At 42.4% G+C, this 24,643-nt stretch overlaps 1 protein-coding gene across 2 annotated transcripts in view; it reads left to right on the top strand.

Moving 5' to 3' along the window:
- The window catches only part of trps1 (trichorhinophalangeal syndrome I), a 118,637-nt gene that overhangs the window by 6,579 nt on the left and 87,415 nt on the right, over nt 1-24,643 (top strand). The window contains exons 1-2 of one of the 2 annotated variants that reach the window (XM_080484249.1): nt 4,439-4,522; nt 11,849-12,368. In XM_080484249.1, the coding sequence (XP_080340375.1) occupies nt 12,356-12,368 (13 nt within the window). In that variant the 5' untranslated portion in view covers nt 4,439-4,522; nt 11,849-12,355. Of the gene's footprint in view, nt 1-4,438; nt 4,523-11,848; nt 12,369-24,643 lie in introns of those variants that run through there. The other variant, XM_080484248.1, reaches the window with a different exon arrangement.

The raw sequence follows: 24,643 nt of genomic DNA, 5'->3' as shown, positions 1-24,643 counted from the left end.
AACTGATTCCAAATGAAAGAAAATCTCTCGGATTATATGCAGGTAGGGGAAAAAAAACAAGGCACCTCCACTTTGTTTCTTGGGAAATTGTCAGTTCAATCATGCTCCATTTTCCGGCGTTTAGGATTTGTTTCCCTGTCAACTTGTTGTGTGCGCGCTGCAGATTAGAGCCAAAGGAGCCACATTTTACACGACATCAGCGCTCGCCTGGGCTGCGGCAAGCAGGATCTGAGTTATGAGCTGTTTGCGTGGTAATGATTTAAGTATTCCTAATGTTTTTCATCTGTTTCCAGGTAGCTCGGCATTGTTGAGGCGCTCGCCGCCGCTCGATACCGGTGCACATTCTCTCATGCTTAGCGTGCCTTGCAAGTTAACATCCACCTCCAGACAGTTGTGCTTTACTGATAAGTGCCATCAGTTGTTGTTAGAGGTTGCGTCTCACTCATTTGCTGCGCAGTTTGTGACTCACTGATTGTATATTCCTGTACTCGAGGTAAACTGTCTGCACAGTCAAACCGAGACCCTGCTCGCGCACACTCACACACACACACACACACACACACACACACACACACACACACACACACACACACACACACACACACACACACACACACACACACACACACACACACACTTTGGGTTCCTTTGCTGACAAATTTGTTGCATTCTCTCTGTCTGCCTTATTTTGAAGTGCTGCCTCTCTTGTTTTTACTGTTATGCATGGCAAAAATGACTGTTAGTCTTATGTATGCTTGCTCATGCTGTAATCACTGTCAAAACACACAATCCAGATCGTATTTAACTTTTGTTTTAAGGGTAAATACACACTGACGTTTGTTTGCTGTCACCGTCTTTCTCAGTCACAATAATATTTCTCTTTAGGGGTTGGTGTGGCACACTTTCTCTGAGCAATTGTGCGTTTCACCCGGCGCTCGTGCCACAGTTGCACAGCGATTTTTGGTGAGGTAATAACCTCTTTTATTTCATGGATGGCTGTTTTCATATGTGAGAAACGCTCGAAGCTGCGAAGGCTCGTACACGCGCTCGCAATATTAAACCTGTCAAGTTAAGAAAAGGACAATCACAATTTTCGCATGTGGGGAAAGTGTTTTCTGTTTGTATTTCGGTGTGTGATATAGCGTGAGACGTGGTGCAATTTGTGTCGTTTCAAAAAGTCGAAGGCCGAGGTATTACTGTATAAATGTTGGTGACAGACTTATTTTTTAAGGCTTTTTGGGACCACTAGGCTGACCCTCCCCTCTCTCTTATACACACACACACACACACACACACACACACACACACACACACACACACACACACACACACACACACACACACACACACACACGTGCGCGCATGTACAGCCCCATTAGTATTGTAGTCTGGGATCAGGGTAAAACATCTGGTGGCTGAGTAACTTTTCAAAGTAGTCTTTGTCCTCCCTCTGTGTACATGCATGTGTCCGTCACAGTGAGCTTTTCCACCCGTTCCCTGCATGTGTGTTATAAGCAGCAGACTTTTTATGGCGTCCCGTCATATTAAAACAATGATTTAAGCAACCAACATGCACGTTGTTTTTTTTTTTTGTTCGTTTTTTTTCTCATTGAAGCAAGTCGCCCCAGCCACGCCAGCTTTCGCAGCCTTTTCTAATGTTTGCCTTTGGCTGTTCGTATCTCAAAAAGTGAAAAGATAAGAAAATGCAGATTCAGAGTGGAACCATTACATTTCTTTCATGAATGACTGGTCTGGCCTGTGATTTAGGTTAATGAGCCCTGGGCGCATGCCTTGAAACAGAAGGGAAACTGCAGAAAGGGTGAGGAGACATGACACCGTTTTCACTGGCCCAGTTTGAGATTTTCGTTCGACTTTGAAGGGGGCCAGTGAAATGCAGGGAGTCCTAGCCAGCTGTCTCACCTGTTCTCTGCAGGATGGGTTCGCCTTTTGGTTTTTCTGATACTGTAAAATTATCCCGCAGTAGTAGCTTTGGGCTTAAGGGGGTACAGCCCTGCAGACGGTTTGAGCTGATGCCCGCAGGGCTTCCCTTCAAACCACATAAACTTTCAAAAAGCCGAGATTCATCTTCTCTTACAGCAGTAAAGAGTGCTTAATAGGCACATTTAAAGGTGTGCCATCTTGTTCTGGTGCAAGAACTTTCGTGCGTGTGTTATAAATAATGCAGAAGACTGACTTTAAATAAAACAGTTGACTTTGGGCAGAAAGCCACAACCTGTTCAGGTTCATGTGGAACATTTTCTCTCGCGCATTTCATTGGTGCTGCTTCAGGGCCAGTGATTCTGTTGCCACCATGACTTTTTTTTTCACACTATAGTGAATGGTGATAGAATCACATTTGTAGACCTTCAGTCCTGTAAGCTCCACTTACTAGACAAACTCGGTAGGTTGTTTCTTAGAATTATGTGCTAATAGGAGACATTAGGACAAAGGACATTGAAAGCAGGGCTGAATACAATATTCTGAAATTATTGTCAGTAGCAAGACGACATCTTGAGATTAGTTTTTTTTTCTTTTTTTTTTTTTAAGTGAATCTCAACTGCAAGTTTTTAGCCTGTGGGGCGAAGGAGATATGAGTAACTGAGAAACTCCATGCAAGCAGAGGGAAAACATGCAAATGCATCATAGAAAGGTATTTCAGCTTCATTCGATGCGTTACCATTAGTTGAATTGATTCTTATGTTGCAAGACTTTCTGCTTGTTGCAGTTCATTGACGCAAACCAAAACTTTTAATTCCAGTATTTGGTTTCATGTTTCTGTTTTTCCTTTTCTGCTTCTTGTTGACGATGTATTCCGCCATGTTGCTGAAATGACAAATTAAGTTGGTGTAATGTTGTGTACCTAGTATTGATTTGTGACTTTAATAAAATATGTACTTATTTTTAGGTAAACCAAATTGGACATGTTCTTTTGTGAAGGTGAGGAGAAAGGTGTGTTTATTTAGTGTCCAGAACCGGTTTGTACTGTGTGAACAAGCAGGGGAGTTGTTTTGTATGGATAAATCATATTTCTCATACTCAACTTTTCCTATTTTGAAAAGAGGTTTGCTGGAAGCGCTGATTTTAAAACTGCGTTTACCGGTCCAATGCGTCCCTTTTAAATGGTCTGATAAGTGATATTTGTCATTGTATTGTGTTTTTGTTTTGTCCAAAACAGGAAAAAAAAAGCCCTTTGGCTGATAAGTGTGTTGTGTGACCGTGTGTTTTTGAAGTGACTGCAGTGTGTGAAGAAGTGGATGTATTGGATGGATGGATGGCGGAAGGAGGGAGGGAGGGAGGGAGGGAGGGAGGGAGGGACGTGGTTCTTTTTTTTCTTTTTTTTTTTGAAATGGAAATGAAGGGGGCACACATCTGGGGGTCTTTGAGACTTTTGTGGAGGGAGACGGAGAGGTGGGTGTCAGAGGCCCACAGTCAGAAGTGTGTGTGTGTGTGTGTGTGTGTGTGTGTGTGTGGAAAGGAGGTGAGGTGGGGGTTCTGGGCTCAAGGAAGAACAGACAGAAAGAGGGAAGAGTGAAGAGCAGTTTTGTTGCTGTCGGATGGAAGAGATGGGAAAAGGAGGATTAAAAGTGTTTAGTCAGTGTTGGACTGGATGGAGCAAGTTTTTCATAAGTAGACCCTCCAATGTGGGGGTCGGAGGAGATAGAAGGAACTGACAGATATGCGCGCCCAGGGAAAGTATGTCTAATGTGTCACAACAATGGAGTGAGAAAAGCAATGGAGGGATGTAGGGATGTTTAAAAGGATGGACAGAGGGGCAACTGAGAGACCGATGGGGAGTTCATTTGCATAGACAGGAGGAGGAAGAAAACAAGGGCGAGAAAAGGGGCAAGAGATCACTTGGTGAGGTTGAAAACTTTACGGCTGACAGTTAAATTTACTTCAGGCCTGTGTGTGTGTGTGTGTGTGTGTGTGTGTGTGTGTGTGTGTGTGTGTGTGTGTGTGTGTGTGTGTGTGTGTGTGTGTGTGTGTGTGTGTGTGTGTGTGTGTGTGTGTGTGTGTGTGTGTGTGTGTGTGTGTGTGTGTGTGTGTGTGTGTGTGTGTGTGTGTGTGTGTGTGTGTGTGTGTGTTGCAGTGGGTGGAATAGCACAGTGGGGGGCATGGCGTTTGTTCTGAAACATGGCTTTTGGGCTTTTTAGTGCCTCACACACAAGTTGTCCTCTCCCCTTTCTTTACAGGCTGATTTCATCAAGTTGTGAGAATCTCCCTCTCTGCTCTCTCCTCGCTTGCTTTCTTTTGCTCTCTTTCTTTCTCTTGGTCGAGCCTAAGTCACTTAAATGCCCAGATGGACTTTGTATCCCTTTATAAAAATGCCTGTTTAGCGTCCAAACTCCGCTGTTTGGGAGGTGGTTTGCAAAATCAGGACCTGCAAGTTTTGCGATCCTTTCAGATGGTCACTCCCTCCTCTGCTTCACGTTCTTTTAGTTCGTAATTGTCACCATGCAAAGCCTTGTGAGGTGTGTTTCTTTCTGAGATTCAGGCTTCATTTCATTTGCCTTTTCCAGATGTAAGTACCACTTTTGTTATATAACACGTCGGTTTTATGGCAACTGGATTTGTTGTTTTCAAATAATCATTATGTCTTCAGGATGAGTTGTGCGTGGTGCGAAACAGGAAAACACAGGGTTTATCTCGCCAGGTTGTCAAAGCAGCTTTTACTCTTGGAGTCATGTCATATGGTTTGATAAAGCAAACGCTTCTGTTGGTGTGCTTAAGATATATTCAGCTTGTAATACAGTGATATTGCAATATAGGCCGACAAGTACATTCATAAGCTTTACTTATGAAGTTTTAAAGCAAAGAACCTGAACGCATACTCCTGAATAATCCTCAGGGAAGCAGCTGTGGCCATGCTCAGTTTTACAGGAAAATTAGAACAGAGGGTGAAGAAAATCCAGCGTGTGGTGTGAAAAAGTGACAGATTTCAGCGGATAAGTTAGAAGTCGTGGTTAAAAAAAAAAGTGAAACGCCAATCTTCGGAGCACCGCAATGTTGTTCAAACTCACTGGAGGTCATCTTGTAAATGTGTCGAATAGCAGTATAGTATATCACAGTCACTTACAGGATGTTTTTTAAAAGTCGGAGAGAGTCTCCGTGAACAGATTTAATCTTTGCACAATACCTGGAGCCGTAACCTGACTGCTGCTCTGACTTGCTCTGTCTGCACTGACTTGTCATGCTTTGACAGTCAAAAGCCAAATTAAACCGCAAGACAACTCTTCCCCTTAAGGTGGAAACAGCCGTACGTCGGCTGTTTATATTGCTCCGATGACTCGGAATTGATTGAATAGTTTGATAACTACAATCAAAAGGGACATTTTTTATTTTTATTTTTTTGTCTTAAAAAATCTAAACTTTAACTTTGTAAGGAAAGATTGGCTGTTAGTCTGTTTGGCCTCATTCTTCACAAATGAGCAGTTTACCTCACTGGAAACCTAACCTTGCTGCAATCTAGGAAAATCAAAGCGACTTCAGCGTTCAATCGCCAGCTCGGTTTTAGAGTGACACAAGAATCGTATCAAAAGGAAACCCGATGCCTTTTGGGTCACTGCAAGTTTCTTTGATTGAGACACTCACGGCCATTAAAGAATGTTTTCATTGCTATAAAAGAAACTACAGTGCATCACTGTTATAACACGATCATAGTTGGCTTTGGATGTAGATGAAAGTCCAGTTTTTGAATGGAGCCCAGCCCTGCGTTGACATCACGAGGGGGGCCCAAAACCTCCCGGCCTTGCTTCCCGATAGTATTTAAGAGATGGAAGGGGGGGGGGGGGTTGCTGCTTCACTTGGCCAGCGTGCAGATAGAAAGGCTCTGGAAAGGAATATAATGTCAACATTGTGGGTTGAAAATGTTCCGTTGTGTGTGTGTGTGCGTGTGTGCGTGTGTGTGTGTGCGCGCGTGTGTCTTAAGTTTGTCCAGACATTTTTCCTGTCGGGCCGGTTGCTTGCAGGAAACGTCCGATTCTCCAGGAGTGGAAATTGTGCGTGTGCTTGTGTACATAAGAGAAAGTTGCGTTGTGCAGCTAGTGAGTGTGTCGGCCTCTTTTAGTCTGAGGATGTGTGCGACTGACGTAATGTTTGAGCTTACAGAGGCAAACCGAATCACGACATACGTACACACGCGCACACGTGTGCATGTGTAAAATCATCAAATATCTGGCAGACTTGTGCAGGCTGGCAGTGTGTGTGTTTGTGTGTGTGTGTGTGTGTATTTCTGGCAGAGCAGCAGTTTGTTTTCCGTATTTTTTGGGGGGGAAAAGACAGCGAAGCTAGAGTCAACAATCAACATGTTGATTTATGCAGCTACTAGTTCCTTCCATTACGCCTACAACTACCACTGAAGCACAGTTTGTTCTCCATTATTTTTGATGTATGGGAGCCTTAGCTGTGGAGAGCAAGGTCAGAATCAACAGTCCCATGTTGATTTATGCAGCTCCTGGTTTCCTGCTACTATCGTACATCAAGGTGGGACATTAACGCCGTCCATGAGTTTTCCCTTCTCTTGTTTTCTGACATATAACTAATAAGCAATTAAAAAAATGTAAATCATTTTAGTTCACAGTCTCTAAGCCACTCATGCACACCGTAGTCTATACTTTAGTAAACACATTACAGCATAAACATTTAACTTTAATGTAAATTAAAGACAAATCATCTCAAAAGTTGTCGCATGCCAATCTGGCTCTTTGGCCTTGGCGTCTGTTATACCACTGACTTTTGAAAATAAAAAAGGCTTAAAATAGTCTGAAAAAGATGAAGAGAATGTCTTCAGAAAACCACTGACCACTTTTACACAAAAGTGGCTGCTGCGAACCATGCCCCGTCCTTCACATCTCTCCCAATGTAAAGCCTATATTCACACCCCGCGGGAAGACGTGCATCAGTACCATGTCTCGCTTTGTTTATTTAGGTCTCGACAAACCTATTTATGACAGAAAAGGTATCTGTGTCACTCGCATTCACGTGCGTTTGTGTCGGGGCAAAGATCTTTGGGCGTTGCTTGTCGTCATGAATGGGCAGACCACTCCCTTCTGCTTCAATCAAAATAGCTTAAAGATCCGGTTGTTCTGGGTTGTTTGATGATTTGCACGGGTACGTTTTGTCCCATAACAAGCATCATAAAAGTGTTGCTATCTGCTTCCATTGTGTCTCTTCACCAATGTACAAGTAACTTTCTCTGCCTTTCATATTCAAAACTCAGTGATGTTGTGAGTTTCTTATTTTTATGTCTTGTTGGTAAAATGTGGAAAAAAAGGTGTTTTGTAAAAGATCAGATCGTGTATAGAGATGGGTATATTTTTATTCTGCCAAAAGTGATCTTTAAAATGAGTTCTCATATTCTACAAAAGGAATTGCTTACCATTTTGTGAGCAATTACAGCTGAATTGTGTTAAAAGCAAAGAACCTAATGCAGTTGAATCTTGGACTCTTCCCATGCAGGGACGTAGTTGAAGGCTCCGGGTCGCTGTGGGCTCAGGCCAGTGGGAGCAAGGCCTCCCCCTGATCGTAGACTTCTAAATATTGATGGTTTGAGCCATAAATGTGCTGATCTGGCTTCTACAACACACATCCATTAACGAAAAACAGCCGAAACAGTTGCTGTAGAATCTTTTATTTGAGGGCTTTTCATTCGGACTGCACTTTCCTTTCAGTTGTGTGTTTCAGTCAATAGTTTTTTGAAACTTCATGAGAAATAGTGACAAATCCTCTGTGTTGCTGTTTTGATATGGACACCAGCAGGTAATGTCAGCTGCTGTCCAACTAGTCATAGTGGGGGTCCAATTTGTCTGACTTGTCTTCTGCTGGAAAACGTCAAATAAGTATTTTCTTGCAAAAGACTAAAATACTTTGTTTCCTCATCCGCCTCGTTCATCGGTACGTTTAAACAAACAAACAAAAAAAACAACAACAAAAAAACTGCCTTGTGATATTTGTCGCTCAATAACTTAAGTCAGTGCTCCGGCCTCGATGGAACATGTTTCATCTTGACTGATCTATATTATGATCACTGGATTAATGTGAGAATAGCTTCTATTTTTTTAAGCAAATGTCAGTTCTGAACTCGACAACTCCATAAAAGCTGGGGAATGTTGTTTGAAAATTGTGCTTTGAATATCCCACCCATCTATATCCTGACTTGCTACACCACTGGGTGCAGACCATTGGACGGGTCGCCATGCAGGGCAAACACACAGGGACGGACCACCACAGACACACCTACATGCTATTAGGCTCACCAGGAAATCTTAAAAAGCACGATTGTGGGTGAGAACTTGAGCACCAGATGAAAACCCACACACGCACAGGGAGAAAGTGCAAACTCTGCCTGGACTGGGGATGATATCCCTCCGAGGAAAGGGTCCTTCTACTACTGCACTAATGTACAGCCCCGTCCTTCAAAGCAATTAAAATGAAGTAATCCGTTTGACTATAACTTTAATGTTAAGCTGTAGATAGGATCATATGTATTGATATTATCTTTTTAGTGTTTTTTGAAGTCCAGAAAAGTAAATAAATCTCAGATGTTGGGATGTCTTTTCTGGAATTATGTGCTCCGAAGAAGTTTTTATTGATGTACTGAAACAAAACATTCAGTATTTTCAGAAAACCTTGACGTTATCGGTCGTTGTAAATGCTTTTCAACTTTTACACAAAATGTTTTGTGGAATTCAAAGACAGTCAAACAAGCCGAACCGATTATTTCAACATGCACTGTGTGAATGAAAAGGGTTTTTTTTTTTGTGCGTTTTGTAAGTCAGTGATTAAATGTGGTGCGAAACTGCTGACTCCACGACTTGTAACGTAACCCAAACTGTCTCTTTTCTTGTATTGATCCAGGATTTCTTCGCACTGCGTAGGATCAGCGACGCATTGGAAAACCCAAACATCAAAACTGACTAAATAATCTATTTCAGATGGAAGGCTTGAGTTGAATACGAAACAATGTGCTCTCTGTGCTCTAATTGGTGGAACATGGAGCTAAACTGTGTCTACATAAGTTCTTAAAAAAAATAGAAAAAAGCCAGTAAGTCACATCAAAAAGGCTTTTCAAAGACAATCATTTTCTTGGGGACAGAAGAGGGGGGAAAACAAATCATTGAAAGACGAGGAAGAAACAAGCGTAATTAGTTTGACCACCATGTCATTTGAACCGGCATTAGCAATAACAAATCGGAAAACAATAAAAGATGGGAACAAAGATACATTTGGGGGTCTGTGTTCTATGGTAAAGATGATTGAATATGTATTTGAGTAATATGTGTGTGTAGCTGTCAGTGTGCACATGCTTCCTGTATGTGTGTTTGTACTTCCTTAGAAGCAGTTAGGCAGCTTAATGTGTGTGGGTGTGTGTGTGTGTGCGCGCGAGCGAGTGAGCAGAGAGTGGGTGTGAGTGGGTATTTGTGTGTAATCATGTACGTCAGGCCGTCATGAATGGTGTGTTTGAGACAGAGCGGAGTGTGGAGTTCCTCGGGCTGGACCAAATTGGAAACAGAAAAACAAACATTCCCTAGGAACCCCCCCCCCTCCGCTCTCCAGCCTCACCCAGGGTGCTCCTCCTCCCTCTCCTCCTCCTCCTCCTCCTCTACCTCCCCCCCCATCTGCTGGCTAGTGGTGCAGTCCAACCTGTCTGGGACAATGTAACGGTCTATAGTCGGACCGGACCACACACACACATACATTTGTGGACGCGGGGGGGTCAGAGCGCAGAGGGTGGTGGTGGGGAAGTTGTCTGGGTGGGGGTGGAGTGTGTGTGTGTGTGCATGGGGGGGGGTCAGCCACAATGACAGTTGGAAAAACAGACAGAGGAATCACAGAAATTTGACAGAGAGCTCAATGATGGATTGATGGGAAAGACAGAGGCATGGAAAGGAAACGGAGAGCGTTTGGAATTGATTGACGTGAGACGTGGAAGCAGGAGTTACATTAGTGAAGGAGGGAAAAAAAACCTCCTGAAGAATAAAGACAAAACGAAGTTAAAAAAAAAAGAAAAGAAAAACACGTTGCGTAAATGAGTAAGCAGAATGTGGTCTGAGTCAGCCTTCCACTGGAAAAAAATATATATTTAGAGTCGAACTCTCTTTAATAAAGAATACTTTTCTCCACTTTGTTAGCTATTGTGAGTACAAGGAGTTTTCTTTTACTTGGAGGAAGAACTCTCCTAAAGGGAAATGATATTAAGTAGTCAATCATGTAATACCTGCATGCGAGTGAGTGCAAGAGGATAATCTTTGCGTTCAATTGTCCTTTTTGTTTTATGTGCGTAAATGGGTTTCCACACCAAGATACCAACATCAGTTTTGATATTTTTTGAATATAAAATAAACATGTTTTTATATTCAGAAACATATCTGTTTTTAGATGGGAGGGTCTTTAAAATGACTCACAGTAATGACTTATAATGTGCTGAGCTTTTCAGGCCAGCTGTTATTTTCTTTCAGTTTTTTTTTTTTTTTTTTTCTTTTAAACTAGCACATATCCCTTTTCAGATAATGACCCACTCTGGATCTGGTGTGTTAATTTTCTATCTATAGTGCAAACACTGTCGGACCGACACGTGGAAGTGGTCAGGGCCACAGTGAATCAGGTATACCACTCAACAGGTATCCTGGTGTTTAAAAAAGAAAACCTCCTCCCACATCTCATTCAGCCTTCTTGTCGCAATGCTTATTTAATCATGTTCAGGCTTCAGGGAGCAGACTCTTGTGCATGTGAGGATGTTTGGAGACTTCAGACTTGTGTTTTATCCTGTTGCACACACCTACATGTGCACACAGCAGCCAAGCCTGACCCAAGGAAACTGGCTTAGGATAAATACAGCCTCAGATTTAGATTTGTGGTAAGAGGGAGAGAGAGTCAGGATGGAAGGAAAGAGGTGGCAGAACCGGAGAGAGAGAGAGAGAGAGAGAGAGAGAGAGAGAGAGAGAGATGAGTGGTACAGACAGGGAGGGTGGGGTGACTTTTGTGGTTGGGGCAACAAAAGGGGGAACTGAGAACGGGAGAGTCTGACTTTTAACACTGGAGTTACAGAATAAAAAAAAAAAAAAGTCGTAAGTGGTCACAGCCAACAGGGCTTTTGATATGTGACAATTTATTATATTAATTCCTGGAAATGATGATTGCCTTGTTCTGATTCATTAAGCAATCAATATTGAAATTGAGCGAGTAATACTTGAAGACGGAGAATAAAGAGAAGTGAGGAGCTGGATTGTGTTACCACAGGATGCTACCGCAGGCTGAGGGCTTGCTCATTTAATTTAATTTGCCATGCTTATCACTGGTGGGTTCTTTGTTACAAATCAGCATGCTTTTCTTAACACATTAATTTTTACCTTACCTGACGCAATCACCAAACTGCTTGTTGGATTTTTCCCCACTTCTGTAGTGCTCATGAAAAAAAAAAAAAAATCCAAGAAGACGATGGATCATGATTTTTTAATTGTAAAGTTTTTTAAAAAACCAGTGAGCCCTTCAGGGTTTTTTTTTTTTTTTAATTTGGGAAAAGATTTATGTTTTTCCCCAATTTTTGATATTGAGCAAAGAGCAAATGCTTTGTAACAACTTTCACATGTTGAAAGTTATGCCAGCTGTCAAATGTGGTGATAGAATACTATTGGTACAATTACAGACGGTCTTGAGCCTCAGCAGAGCGTTCATATCTTTTTTCATTGTGCACCTTTGATCATTCAGTCAATGTGGACGTCTACGGTGAAGACAAAGCTGCTTTCTCTAAATGCAAAAAAATATGAACAAAAAGCCTGAAGTCTGTCTCCAATAGGTTCCAGTAAATGGCCTCATTTCTAACGTAATTTGTCTTTCTGCCATTTTCCAGATTGTTACCGTGATCGTGGACTCTGACATCCATGACTGAGGACCTAAACCCTAACTGAGTATATATACATACCAGGGGAAAAAAAAAAAAAACAGGACAGCAAGTCCGGCAGTCGCCTAATAGTACTTACACGGATCTACAACACACTTGATCAAACTCAAAGCTGTTCTGCCCAGCTGGTAAGCATAAGAGGAGCGACGGCCCCGGACCGGAGGGAGCTTGATGGGACTTCTTGCTGAAGACCTTTGCTGAACAGAAGTCGAGCGAGCTGAGAGCTTTTTGTTTCACGGACCTGCGAGGAGCAGCGTGGGCCTGCTAGAGACATGGAGGGATACTAACACGGATCCGGCATCCTGGGTTCTGCTTTGCCTCACCTTGTGGAGTACAGAGGGCCAGTAAGCCGGACTGCGCGGCTGGACGGACCGGTGCGACGCGGGCTGTGTGGCGAGCCCCTTCCACAGAGCTGATGCCAAAACCAGGAGTCAGTCATGATGTTTTTATAACCTGATGATCAGCAGAGGTAAGGCCGCCTTTGTTTCTGTATTATTACCTCCATGTCCCAATCAAATACTCATGACTTTTATTGATGTTTTCAGAGTATAAAGTAGTGTAGATTATATCTGCATGAATTGCATCCCTCTATACTTTCCTGAGAGCTGCTGTCATATATAGTGGACTTTTCTACGAAGGTAATTTACAAATTGAAGAGGCCGTTTTATTAGACTGAATAGATTCAATAATAATAATAAGACTCTATGTTCATTATTATTCTCCATCAGTACGTCATTGTGCTTTCACCTTGATATGAATAATGTTTATATGTCAATTTTTTAAAGCATTCTTCCATATGTTTAGTTTTCATATATATAATTTTTTTTTTGATATTATTAAAACCATTTCTACACGTGACCTGCAGAATTAGAGCGCTTATATTTGTAGTGTCTGCATCTTGTGTGTGCATTTTTGTACGAGTGTGTTTACGTGCGTTTGTTTTTCCTTTTCGCTCAGTGAGTCATAATTTTGTTTAGTCTCCCCAAAGACGCACAAGACTGTTTGCAACATTTCTTAGTATAAAAGAATAAAGCTGTTGACAGGCATTTGTGTACAAAAGCTCGACCAGTTTATGGATCTTGGTGGGTTAATGGGACTGCCTTCACCCTCAGTGGCAGCAGGGTATAGTTTGCCAATCGACCGCCAGTAAAATGTTGTTTTTGCAGAGCGACAAAGTATTATTAAAACTGCTCTTTGTCGTCAGTGTTTGGGGAAGTGGCCGCGCGTTCCCTGGAAACGCTGTCCATATGCTGTGGTCTTGGAAGTTTGAGCTGCGAGCTGCCTGTGGAGGTGGAGAACTGTTGGGACATTGTTCTGATTGAATGAATATCAGTCACATTTGGGAAAGTGTCTTTGACATTATACAGCAGGGCAGTGGACTCGCGCCCAGCCACTACGTGCTCCTCGGTGAAGCCCACTCCCGATACGTTCCAGAAAAATAAACCTCATTAGCTCATTAGTTCCTTACACTCAATAAAGTTTGCAACTTGCTCAGCAGTTTGATTGGTGGGCAGGATTACATGTTCTTGAAAAAAAAATTTAATAAAAAAATGTAAGTAATCACTACCAGAAATGTCTTGCTTGCTGAAACATTATGATATAACCGTTCACATTCAACATGGCAATTTTATGAAATTTCCGAATGTGCTGCTTTGGTCTGTGAGAGGCTCACAAAAATGTCACCGTCACGTTTGTGGGGCCAATTTGTGTGCAAGCCCATTTATGACAATATATGACAATGATGGTGACTAATTTAATCAAAAGAAATTCTGACCAGATTGAATTGATCATATCATCACTGCTAATTAATCAGAAATATAGAAATTCATCAGTAATTACAATTGATATCGGGACCAAACGTGGCTAAAATGACCTTTCTCTTCCCCTTTCTTGTGCCACAATTGGCTTTTGAGTTACGAAGAATGGATATAGGGTTGGGAAATGTGGCCCAGTTGCCCATAGTTGCTATAAATTCAGTTCCAAACTTCGAATCCATCTCTTCAGGACTGGGATATCAACAACCATAACTACCAGTATTACGAATGTGAGCAAAGTTCCCAACCTGCTACGTAGATCGGCGATGGCGAGTTTTTGTTTGCAGGATGATCACACAATTTCAGATCTCTGTGCATGTCTTAACTAAAGACTCATATTTATTTTGAGCGACTCCGGGATTAATTTGTTTGAGGCGTATCACTGTCGGATTGATCAGGTCACTGTTTCCTCTGCACTCAAGAATGCACCGCAAATATATACAGTTGAGGTAATTTTGTGAGTGTTTGTGCAGAGCTGCAGCAGTTTGTGTATGTTATAATTAAAGTGATGTCAGTATTAGTCTTTGTCAGTTTGAAGCCCTGTGTCAAACTCTCCATGTGCATTTACATGTGCCATTTAAACCCAGAAAGGCCTGGTGAATGGAAACATGTCACGCATACAGCTATACAGATTATACGTTTCTGATTAGTAGGAAAGTAATGACGCTAAACTGCTTTTTTTGCGGTTTAGAGTGTACGCCTGTTCATAATCCCATTTTGAATGTCCATGCATACACAGTTGCAACTCTTATTATGTATGCTTGCATGTAGCACCCTGCTCTCGCTCTCTTTTTCCGCTCTCTAATTGTTTTTCCTACCTAATCTCTTTTTTTCCCCCGCAGTTGTTAACGTGTGAAATCTGCCTCTCAGTGAAGGTTACTATATCTGAATGACTAAGACATTGTGTCTCGGCCGAAACGTTGTTGCATCCTTTCTGTTTTGTGCTTCTATCAAAACTTCAATAAGACTCATTAAAAAAAACTCTTTGTTCTTAGGATCTTCTCAAAGAAAAAAACTGACCGCGTCGATAAATACTATGTTGGAAACAAATGTTTTCCTTGCTCTAAATGCCAGTGGAGGTTAATTGACTCCGTGTCTGTGTGTAATCACTCCATGGTATCACATTGGTCCTGTGCGATCTCATTTTCTACATTTAAAGCGAAGCTTAATGTGTTTTCACAAACGTACATAATCAGTACGTACCAGATTGAATGCATGTTTGCAGGCCTTCAACTTTACGAATGTTTTTGGATGCAGACTTGTGTGTGTTTGTGTGTGCGCGCGTGGGATTTGTGGGAGCACTTACCCTTTGATGTGTTAGTGTGAGTCAGATTTGATACTTTATTTTTAACTTTTAGAAAACTACGGAACGTTGAGACGAAACAATTCAGACAGTTTGACTCTCAAGCTACACCCAGACACACGGCGCACGCAAATAAGCACATCACTAAGACGTTCAGAAGTTTGGGTCTGTGATGTTGTAGCCTGCAAATGAGTTTCGCTCCTCTGAGACAGAGTCCCCCATGTGTTCCTTCCCCTCGTCTGTCACCAGATCTTTCCCTCTCCCTTTGTGTCTTTGTGTCCCCTCGCTCTCCGTCTCCACGTGTCACTTCCCCGCGCACTAAAAGTCACACTGCAGCCGAGTTTGTCAGAAAATGTGTGAACGGCTGAATGTAAACTACCTGTTGACCCATTTGCATGAAATGGGTCACACAGGAGCTTATTGTGTGACGATGATCTCATCCCTTCGCAGCTTTTACAGCAGGGTGTACTCGCAGCGAGTTCCCACACACAAACCTACAAACACACATTTCTTTGTTATTCTTTCAGTGCATGTATTTGTGTGGCGAGGACAACAAGACGTATCCATTCATTATTCTACACGCCGGCCGTTCAGCCTTTCACCTGCCTACATGCACGCACACATACATGCACGCAACAGCTCTTTGTCTTTGTCCCCGAAATTGCAAACAACAATTAATTACCATTAATTCTAATTAATTATGCAGACAGAGATTAATAAAGGTAGTGTCATTGGCTGTCATGGGCATTAATGACTTAATTTGTCAGTGTGTTAATGATGGACTAGTTTAAAGGTCACAGAATCAATCAAAGATCAGTGTGACAGATGTGTATATCACGTTTTGTATAAGGTTTTCTTTAAACTTGATTAACTGTCCACTTGCATTTGGATTCATCCTGTAAATGGAATTAAATGTGGCTGGGGATAGATTCTGGGATTCTGGGACATGGTCACCTGTTTAGCTGGTAATTGATTGCATTGTGCCTAATATATTGTTAAAATGTATAAATTAATAATGTATGCAATTAGTTCAAAAGTGTTTCGTCGAGATAAAGATTGAATGGTGGTTGTTCTCTCACCTGTCCAAACTTGAGTTACTGAAATACCACAAATGTTTTGGAAATAGAAAATAAATGGTAAATGGACTCCATTCATTGAGCACATTTCACTGCTTCAGCAATTTCAAAGCTGTTTTACACTGTCACACACATAGACACAGACACACACACACACACACACACACACACACACACACACACACACACACACACACACACACACACACACACACACACACACACACACACACTCACACACACCAATGGGTGGTCGATCGCATTGGGAGCAGCATGAGGCTCAGTGTTTTGTCATGTCAACACGTGCGAGATGAAGAGATTGATCCATCAACAGTTGTCAAAGTTGTAGAAGATGTCCCACTCGACACACTGAGCCACAGCCGCCCACCAGTAAAGCAGGAACAAGGCCAGATTCTCACTCCTGACTCTCCGTTGGGACGTTTAGACCAGTAGTAAAATAAACTCCACCCACACAGTTCCACTTTGGCATCATTCGTTGTGAAAGTCAAGTCCAATTCATGATAATAGATGTTTCTTTGACCCATGCATACTTTAAATCCTTGGTCCAAGACGCTGGGGTGCTTGCGCCACTGAGCCGACCACAACACCACTAACTGTGGCTCTTTACTAGCCCAAATTACAGCAGCATGTGTCCAAGATCTTTCCTTTGGGGGTGTTTGTTCCGGGTGGGGGGACTCAATCATGTCCACTGGATGATGTTGAGTAAGTTCCTTTTTTGGAGGAAAGAACTATGAATGTGTTGGAGCTCTCTGATGTCTCTACTTCACCACCAGTGTTACATGTTGTGATGCAGAGTGATTACTAGTTAGTGTGAGGCAGACGGTCAGCTCTCAGGTTGCCTGAAATCAGGAACGTCCATTTCAATCCAGGAAGTTGCCCATAGTGTGTTGAATTTGCATGTTCTTCCTGTTTCTGCTTGCGTTTTCTGTCAGCTTCCTTTCCAGGGTCCAACGACATGCTTATTCGCTCTGTGTTTACTTTTTGATGAACCGGAGACCTGTCTGGGCTGCACCCTGCCTTTAGCACAATATCAACGTCGATAGGATTCAACCCTCTGTGGGAATAGTTTGGATAAACTGGGTGCAAAAGAGGGATTGATGAAAGGATGAATTTTTGCAAGAGCATTTTCCATATTGTGTCAATTAATTGTCTAATTTGCTGTGCTGAGGACTTGATATAAAATTGTAAGGTGGAGTACTGTCCTAAAACATAAATTACATTCAGTATTCATGGTAAGTTAAGTTGGAAAACAAAACATGGATCCTTTTTTTTTTTTTTTTTTTTTTAAATTCTAACCCATCTCCAAAATGTGACATGAAGCTGGAGAGCTGTGTTTTTTTTTTTTTTACCAACCACAGCAAATGTCCTCCACAGGTTCCACATAGCCCAGATTCCCTCGTTTGCTGGCTGTTGGTTTAGCGATTTATCGCTGCTGGTTTCATGGTTACTTCTTTTTATCCAGCTTTTCTGGGGTAGAATCCATTAATCAGATTAAGAACGGTAACTAGGCAAAGCGGGGGCAATGATCCCAACCTAGTTTTCAAAGCATGCAAAAATTCATCTTTCTCTCCATCTGCGTCGGTTTGGTTGGATTTTAAAAACCATTAATGAGGTTAGTATAGCAACTGGTCATGTCGTCAGAAGGAGACCAAAGCCAAACTGGTGGTCTTGAAGTGGTTCATTATTGTTGTTTTATTACAGCACAAGATTAGAATCCCTGCTTGTTTGTTTACATGCATCAAACAGCCATACTTGAACTACTTACAAGTAATCACTGCAAGCACATGTGTACAAGTAACACATTCCTAAGGGAGGAAATGCAAATATCAAGCCTTTGGATATTTATATTCAAATATCAAATTATTACAAAACAAATTTTTCCATGTGGGCCGAGTATGTGCAAATTGGATTCCATCTTTTTTTATGTGAGCTCTGGTAACAGAAATACTGTGTGGTGAATGTACATTAACATACAGAGACACATACACAACTCAGTACTTCTCAAGCGCTTCCCACAGTCCACATACCATATGTTTGTGCGCATGTTTTCTGAGGCATTAGGCTTGCAGATGTGTTAACACTCACTGTCGCAATCAATTGACAAATGCACTCTTTAATGACGTCTGTTGGCGTGTGGCACACCTGATTGTACGCTCGCATCTCGCGTGTTCTCTTTTGTCTGGGTGTGCGCAGACGTGCGTGTGTGTGTGTTTTTGTTTCTCGGTTTCTGAAACTTGTGATGAAGCCAAGTGAACAAGTGTTAACAAGCTCTGTGCAGACTCTATTTATTTAATCCATATGCTGGTGAACTATACAGCTGCATGCTGCTCCCGGTGTGTCTGGAAGGAAAAGTCAAATCACTCTCAGTCGCAGCCTCGTCTGAGGTCCAGAAATGCAAGCTAAGTCCCGATTTATTAAATTCAGGAATTATCTTTATTCCATATTTAATTAGTTTTAATGATACGGTAGTCATAAAAAAAAAAGTGTGCATTTACTGGAAATGCTTGGGAACTCTGTCGTCAACTTTCACTGGTATTTCCCGACATGGCAGGGGAAGTTTGGATAAAATCAGCCAGCTCGCCGTTACACACAATGCATTTTATGGATTACCTCACATTTTTGTAACCGTCGTCTGCGCGTATACAGAGACCGCTACGGAGAAAATGCAATCAAAGAAAGACAGAGGCCCCGGCTGCCGCCGATAGTGGCGCTGCCAGGCCGGCCCCGGCACCGGCACCGCTCCCCGGGACGATAAAGACGGAGCTGCCGGGAGCCGACAGGCTAGTGGCGAGCGGAGATGCGACGACTAGCCAGCCAGCGCAACCTGCTGAAGCAGCCAGGGTGCCTGGCAGCGGCAGGACAACTCGCCAGAACAATAAAAACAGAGTAGCTGGGGGCTTACAGATAGTTCCAACTGTTAGTTTGTTTTTTTTGTTTTTTTGTTTTTTTTTTCCCCTCTCACATCCAGGTGCCTACCAAATGCCAAATGCAAGCGAGTCAGTCACCATGATGCAGGGACTTTCATGCTAGACTGCTGTGTTTGTTTGACTGTGTAGCCGGTGCCAGTAGCCAGGGATCGCTGGTTGTGTGGAACAATGCGGGCACAAAAATTGTTGTGGAAGATAAACAGGGAGAAAAATGGAGCCAGCGGGAACAAAAGAGATGTTTGTGTCAACATACTGTATGTCATCATTGTCTTTATTATTATTATCCTTATGAGCTGTGGAGTAAAGTAATTGTTACAGTAATGTCAGGTGCTGTATCCTTCAGATATGTGTAACAATGTACATTATTTATTTTAAACTGTACATCGCATACAGCTTCTTTCAGGTCAGATTGACGGTGTCTTCTCCTCTCAGCGAGGTGACTCGGTATTCAAAATGCTCTCATTTTCTGCATCATGTCATACAGAAGACATTTACTTGGTCTAAAGAAATCATTGAGATGAAGAAGTTGACCTAAAAAAAAAAGTCAGCTGCTTTGACTCCCTTGGATAAGTTTGCCTGAAATAACAAACAGTGTCGAGTTAGACTCCTGAATCCATTCAGAGCCAATTTTCTGTAACAGCACATGAAAAGTTCCATATTGTTAAGAATATTGGCGGACCTGCTGTGTCTTAGACGGCACCAGGATAAAGGGACATCGGAAGATTGGCAGCGCAAATGGATTTAACTAGTTTGCTAGAAAAATAAAGCCAAAAAGGTTGAGCGACTGAGGAAATTGGAGGCATTTAAGTGACGGCAAGATGCAGAGAGAAAGACGAACCTGACGCCTCTGGAATAGTCGCCTCCGTGCACTGAGGATCGAACTAATAAGTAGTTGTGTGCGCGTTAACTGAAGTTAAACATTAGGTGAGAGCTACTCAAGTTTCATCTGTGTCACTACTTCAGAATTTTATCATTAAATGACGATGAGAAATGCTTACTGACTGTTGGACTAAAATGTAAAAATAAATCTTGCTGTAAAATCCAGTGAGTGTAGAGGAAACAAACATGCAAACCCCACAACCAGACCAGCAATGGGACCAATCGGTCTGTTGTGGTTTCACAGACTGTCTCAAGTCACTCTAAATCCCCGATTTGCCTTTTTTTTTTTCCTTCTTCTTCTTCTTCTTTTTGGTGAGAAAATCCTGAGAACCCATATTTAACTCTGACAGTGGAGGTCAGCATGGACACAGCAATAGGTGTTGATAGATTTGCCATTTAAATGCACAGGCTTCCAGTGCCAAGCAAGTAAAATATTAGACATTATGTGAGCCAGCACGACTGGTAGAAGTCCAACTCTGTGGTGCTGAAGACATCCAGCTTTTTGGAGACATCGTCCCCAGCTGCTTAACCAAGTAGATTTACAACTGCCCCTGTTGGAATATATAGTAGAATACCTACTTTTAGACTGAGGAAAATAACTAGCCTCTCCAATGGATAAATGCCCCAGAATGCTTAATGCTCAGCCTGTGTGTGTGTGTGTGTGTGTGTGTGTGTGTGTGTGTGTGTGTGTGTGTGTGTGTGTGTGTGTGTGTGTGTGTGTGTGTGTGTGTGTGTGTGTGTGTGTGTGTGTGTGTGTGTGTGTGTGTGTGTGTGTGTGTGTGTGTGTGTGTGTGTGTGTGTGTGTGTGTGTGTGTGTGTGTGTGTGTGTGTGTGTGTGTGTGTGTGTGTGTGTGGTAATCTCCATAGCAGGTTCCTTGCCATTAGTACACTGCTGAACAAGGCAGCAATTCATTCAACAGGTTTAACTGTCTGGCGTGTGTGTGTTCATACTCGTGTGTGTGAGCAAGTTAGAGTGTGTGTGTGTGGCTATGTGGCAGGTTTTCTAAGCGTTGAGTGTGTGTTGTTCTTAGAGAATTGTTTCCGTGCGCCTGTCTGCACCATATGGCCCAATGTGGAAAAAAAGGCCCCTTTAGGGGTCTGTGTGTATGAGAATATATGTAAGTATGTGTGTTTGTGTGTGTGTGTGTACGTGTGTGTGTGTGTGTGTGTGTGTGTGTAGGTGTGTACAGCAGTCTGGGCTGCCCAGAGTGAAGCTGTGAAAACAAAAACGTCTTGAGAAAAAAGACGACATAGGAGCAATGATGTCAAACTCTACGCCGTTCTCTCTCACTTTCTCACTCCTACACACACACACACACACACACACACACACACACACACACACACACACACACACACTGTTATTACAGTTCTGTCTCCGTCTCTTCCTATTTTTTTCCCCGCCGTTGCTTATGTTAGGAATCTAATATAGTGTTTAAATGTCATGATTGTTTCTCAGTTGCCTTCAATTAACTTTTTTTCCCCCTTCTCTCCACTGATTCCTCCTCACACTTTCATCATTTAAATTTGTCCTTATTTTGGGAGTGGAAGTGGGAGTGGGATTGTTTTCTCAAATTGCTGAAAATAATCACTGTAATGTTTTTTTGTTTTTTTTCCTACAGTAATCACTTTCTTTCCTCCTCTTGTTTTTCATTTGTCTGTTTTGTTTTTCGCTTGTCGTTTATTTTGTCTTATTGGCGTAAACCTCGGGGCTGTGGTAATGACTTCTGAGGTTAACGAGCTTCTGCTAACAATCACTCACTCGCCTGCGCACGCACGCACACACACACACACACGCACGCACACACACACTACACACACACTCGTGCAACTGAACACACAGTACCGTGAGCTCTCTCTCAAGGAAGAATGTACAGTCGCAATCAAATTCTTTCGAGTAAGTAAAGATGAACACATTAAGCTTTTTTATTGGGCTAAAGAATAAAGCACCCCCCCCCCCCCCCCCCTCCCTCAAAACTACCTAGCAAGTATGAAAACCAAACACTTCACTCTTAGAAAGCACGCCTCATTTTTTCTTCTCAACTTAATAAGTTCATCTAATTTAGGAGAAACAGGAAGTCTTCAGGTTTTTGGAGGCATGTACACGAGCACGAGCCCCAGCAGTCAAACATGGAGCCGGGTCCATCCTCTCGTGGTAATTTGCGATTCCAGGAGGCCGGGATGCAACGGTAACCTAAGGTTTGGTTCTGCGTTGGCGTTTTGACTCACATCTCGGCTCAAACATTGGTTTCCCAGAAACCAGCCGAGGGTGGGCGACGACGATGGAATTGGGGGAAAAAGTGGAGCTTACAACTAATATCCATTTTAGTGAATGTAATGCGAGCATAATGAAGATGAACTTAAAGTATGAAACAAACCTTTAAACCAAGGTTTTTTTCAGTTCTGGTTTCCCTGTCACACTAAAGATGTGAGAAGTCTTTTCGGGTTCCGCAGTTGAAAGTAGGATCATGAGGAAGGTAAGGATTGAAAGATGAAAGGATATTGTTGAATTGTTATTCAGAGTTGATCAGTTGATAATAGGCCTCTGAAGTGAAAAGTTTGCGTAGTTCTATTTTAAATGCAGTGAGATCTTCACAGGATTCAGTAAGATTTGCTTTATGCAATTGTAAAATATTGCAATGCATATACCTATAAATGTCACACATTATTGCTCGACAGGCCTCCCAAAATGTTATTGTCAGTTATCGACGAGTAAGACATTTAGACAAATGTTTACATGAATATGAATTTCTGGATTTTTTATTTTTTTTTTGTCAAACAGGTTGAGAAATATACATAAAGTATATCTTACGGCAGAAAAAGACAGAACAGACTGGCTTACAACACAACTGGCTCACTGACTCGCAATCCAAACAACACCTTCCAGTCACACGGCTTAACATTTCGGTACACAGAACACTGGAATTCATTTGAGGGGGGAAAACAATTGCCGTTCGTGCCTTTCAAGTTATTGTCTACACAGAGGATTAGCTGTCATTTTGATGCTGTTGGTTGTATTTTTCCTAAAAGAGGTCAACATTTTGCTATGCTGTTTTTTTTTTTTGTTTTTTTTTATGAATGAAAAACATGTTAGGAAGGGAGAACCTTCACTGTCTTGAGAATAAAGTGAACGTTACTGACTTCTGTTTGACCAGGGAACAGCAGCGGTGCTTGAATACGCTGTTTCAGAGCCGGCAGCCTCTGTGAATACTGAGTTATCGCTAAAGTCTTACAATACCTTTTAACTTGAAGTCCTGGAGTGACCGAGCTTACGCAGGTGTCTAATACACCCTGGTCAGTCTTTTCAAAACGCGGTGCATCTCTTTACATTCAGCAACAGATTAAGGATTTTGGATGCACGGCTTTGAGATGCCACATTCCTCTAAGCCTTATTGATGACTGGAGTCTGACTTGAGTCTCAACTACAGCCCGCCAGTTCTCCTGGTGTGAACTCCGCTTTAATCGGCCTCCCTCTCTCCTTCTCGCTCGCTCTGGTATCTTGATATGGTCTGTGTTCTGCACTGACTTCCAAACATTTACATTTCTGCTTTCAAGTGCTGTTTATATATGGCTCTTATCTGCTATCTAACACACACGCACACACTTTGAGACGGGGAACGGACGGTGAATCAAATCCTTCGTTGTCCTGACAGCGACGCGGTTGCTATGTCCATAATAGGACAGGAGGAGAGAGAAAGAGGGAGGCAGTGAGAGAGAGAGAGAAAAAAAAAAAAGAGTGCCACATAGACAGAAGAAGGGGGAGGCAGATAATTTGCCACCGGAGTGTTTTGTGGTGAGGTGAGGCGTGGAACTTTTGTGACTTTAGCTCGCAGGCTTTTTCTTGCGATACTCCGCTGATCCCCAGTCGGGGGAAAAAAAATCTCTTTTCAACCCCGACCTCCACCTTAGATCGCAACCTCCACAAGAGAACATGGCCCCTGGGAACGTGTGAGGCGTTCGACGTCTTGCTCAAGGACACTTTAGCAGCTTGGAGTTTCACAGCCACTCGGCGTTCAGGTTGACGGATGGTTCAGTGTTGAGTCAGAGCCACTTGTTTTGGCTACCTCTGGTCTAGGTGCTTGAACTCCGCCTCATATTGATAAACTCTTGACAAATTTCCAGTATAAGGTGGGGGGGGGGAATCTACTTTAGAGACCAGCAGCTCCAGAAAGAGTTCCTATTTGTTATTGACAAAAAAAATCAGACAAGTGAAAATCGTAGTCTGAACGAAGCAAAAATAAATGGGAGCAGTTTTGATGATTGACATTAAAGTCATCTTTTTTTCTGTAATTTCAATCGAAATGTCACATTTTTCTATCATTTTAAAGTGAATTAGCTTTTTGCCCGGAGGGTTGTTCCAACAAAACCCGTCGTCTCAGAAGGCACCCGAGGCTTTAGGAAGGTGTGACGAGCCTTTTCCAAAAGGTTTCCTGACATTTCACAGACAAGGAGCAGTTTTATGTCGCTGGTTCCCAAGAAAACACCATTAAACGGTCTGAAAAGTAAACACGGGTTTGTTGCAGCAGGTCCCCCCCTCTTGCTGTCCTGTTAATCTAGTTGGTGGTTCTGATATTTACCTTGCTCCCTCTTCTGGGGAGCGTAAACCTTGAGGTTGGACAACCCTCATGTTAAAGTCTCTAACAAGACTTAAAGTTAGTTGGTTTGGGCCGCTTTAAGAAGCCTTGGTCAACGTTAGCGATGACCTTTACATTATCCCAACAACA

Source organism: Lipophrys pholis (genome assembly GCF_963383615.2).
Source record: "Lipophrys pholis genome assembly, chromosome: 17".
Taxonomy (NCBI): Eukaryota; Metazoa; Chordata; class Actinopteri; order Blenniiformes; family Blenniidae; genus Lipophrys; species Lipophrys pholis.
This window is presented reverse-complemented; position numbering and strand designations above follow the sequence as displayed.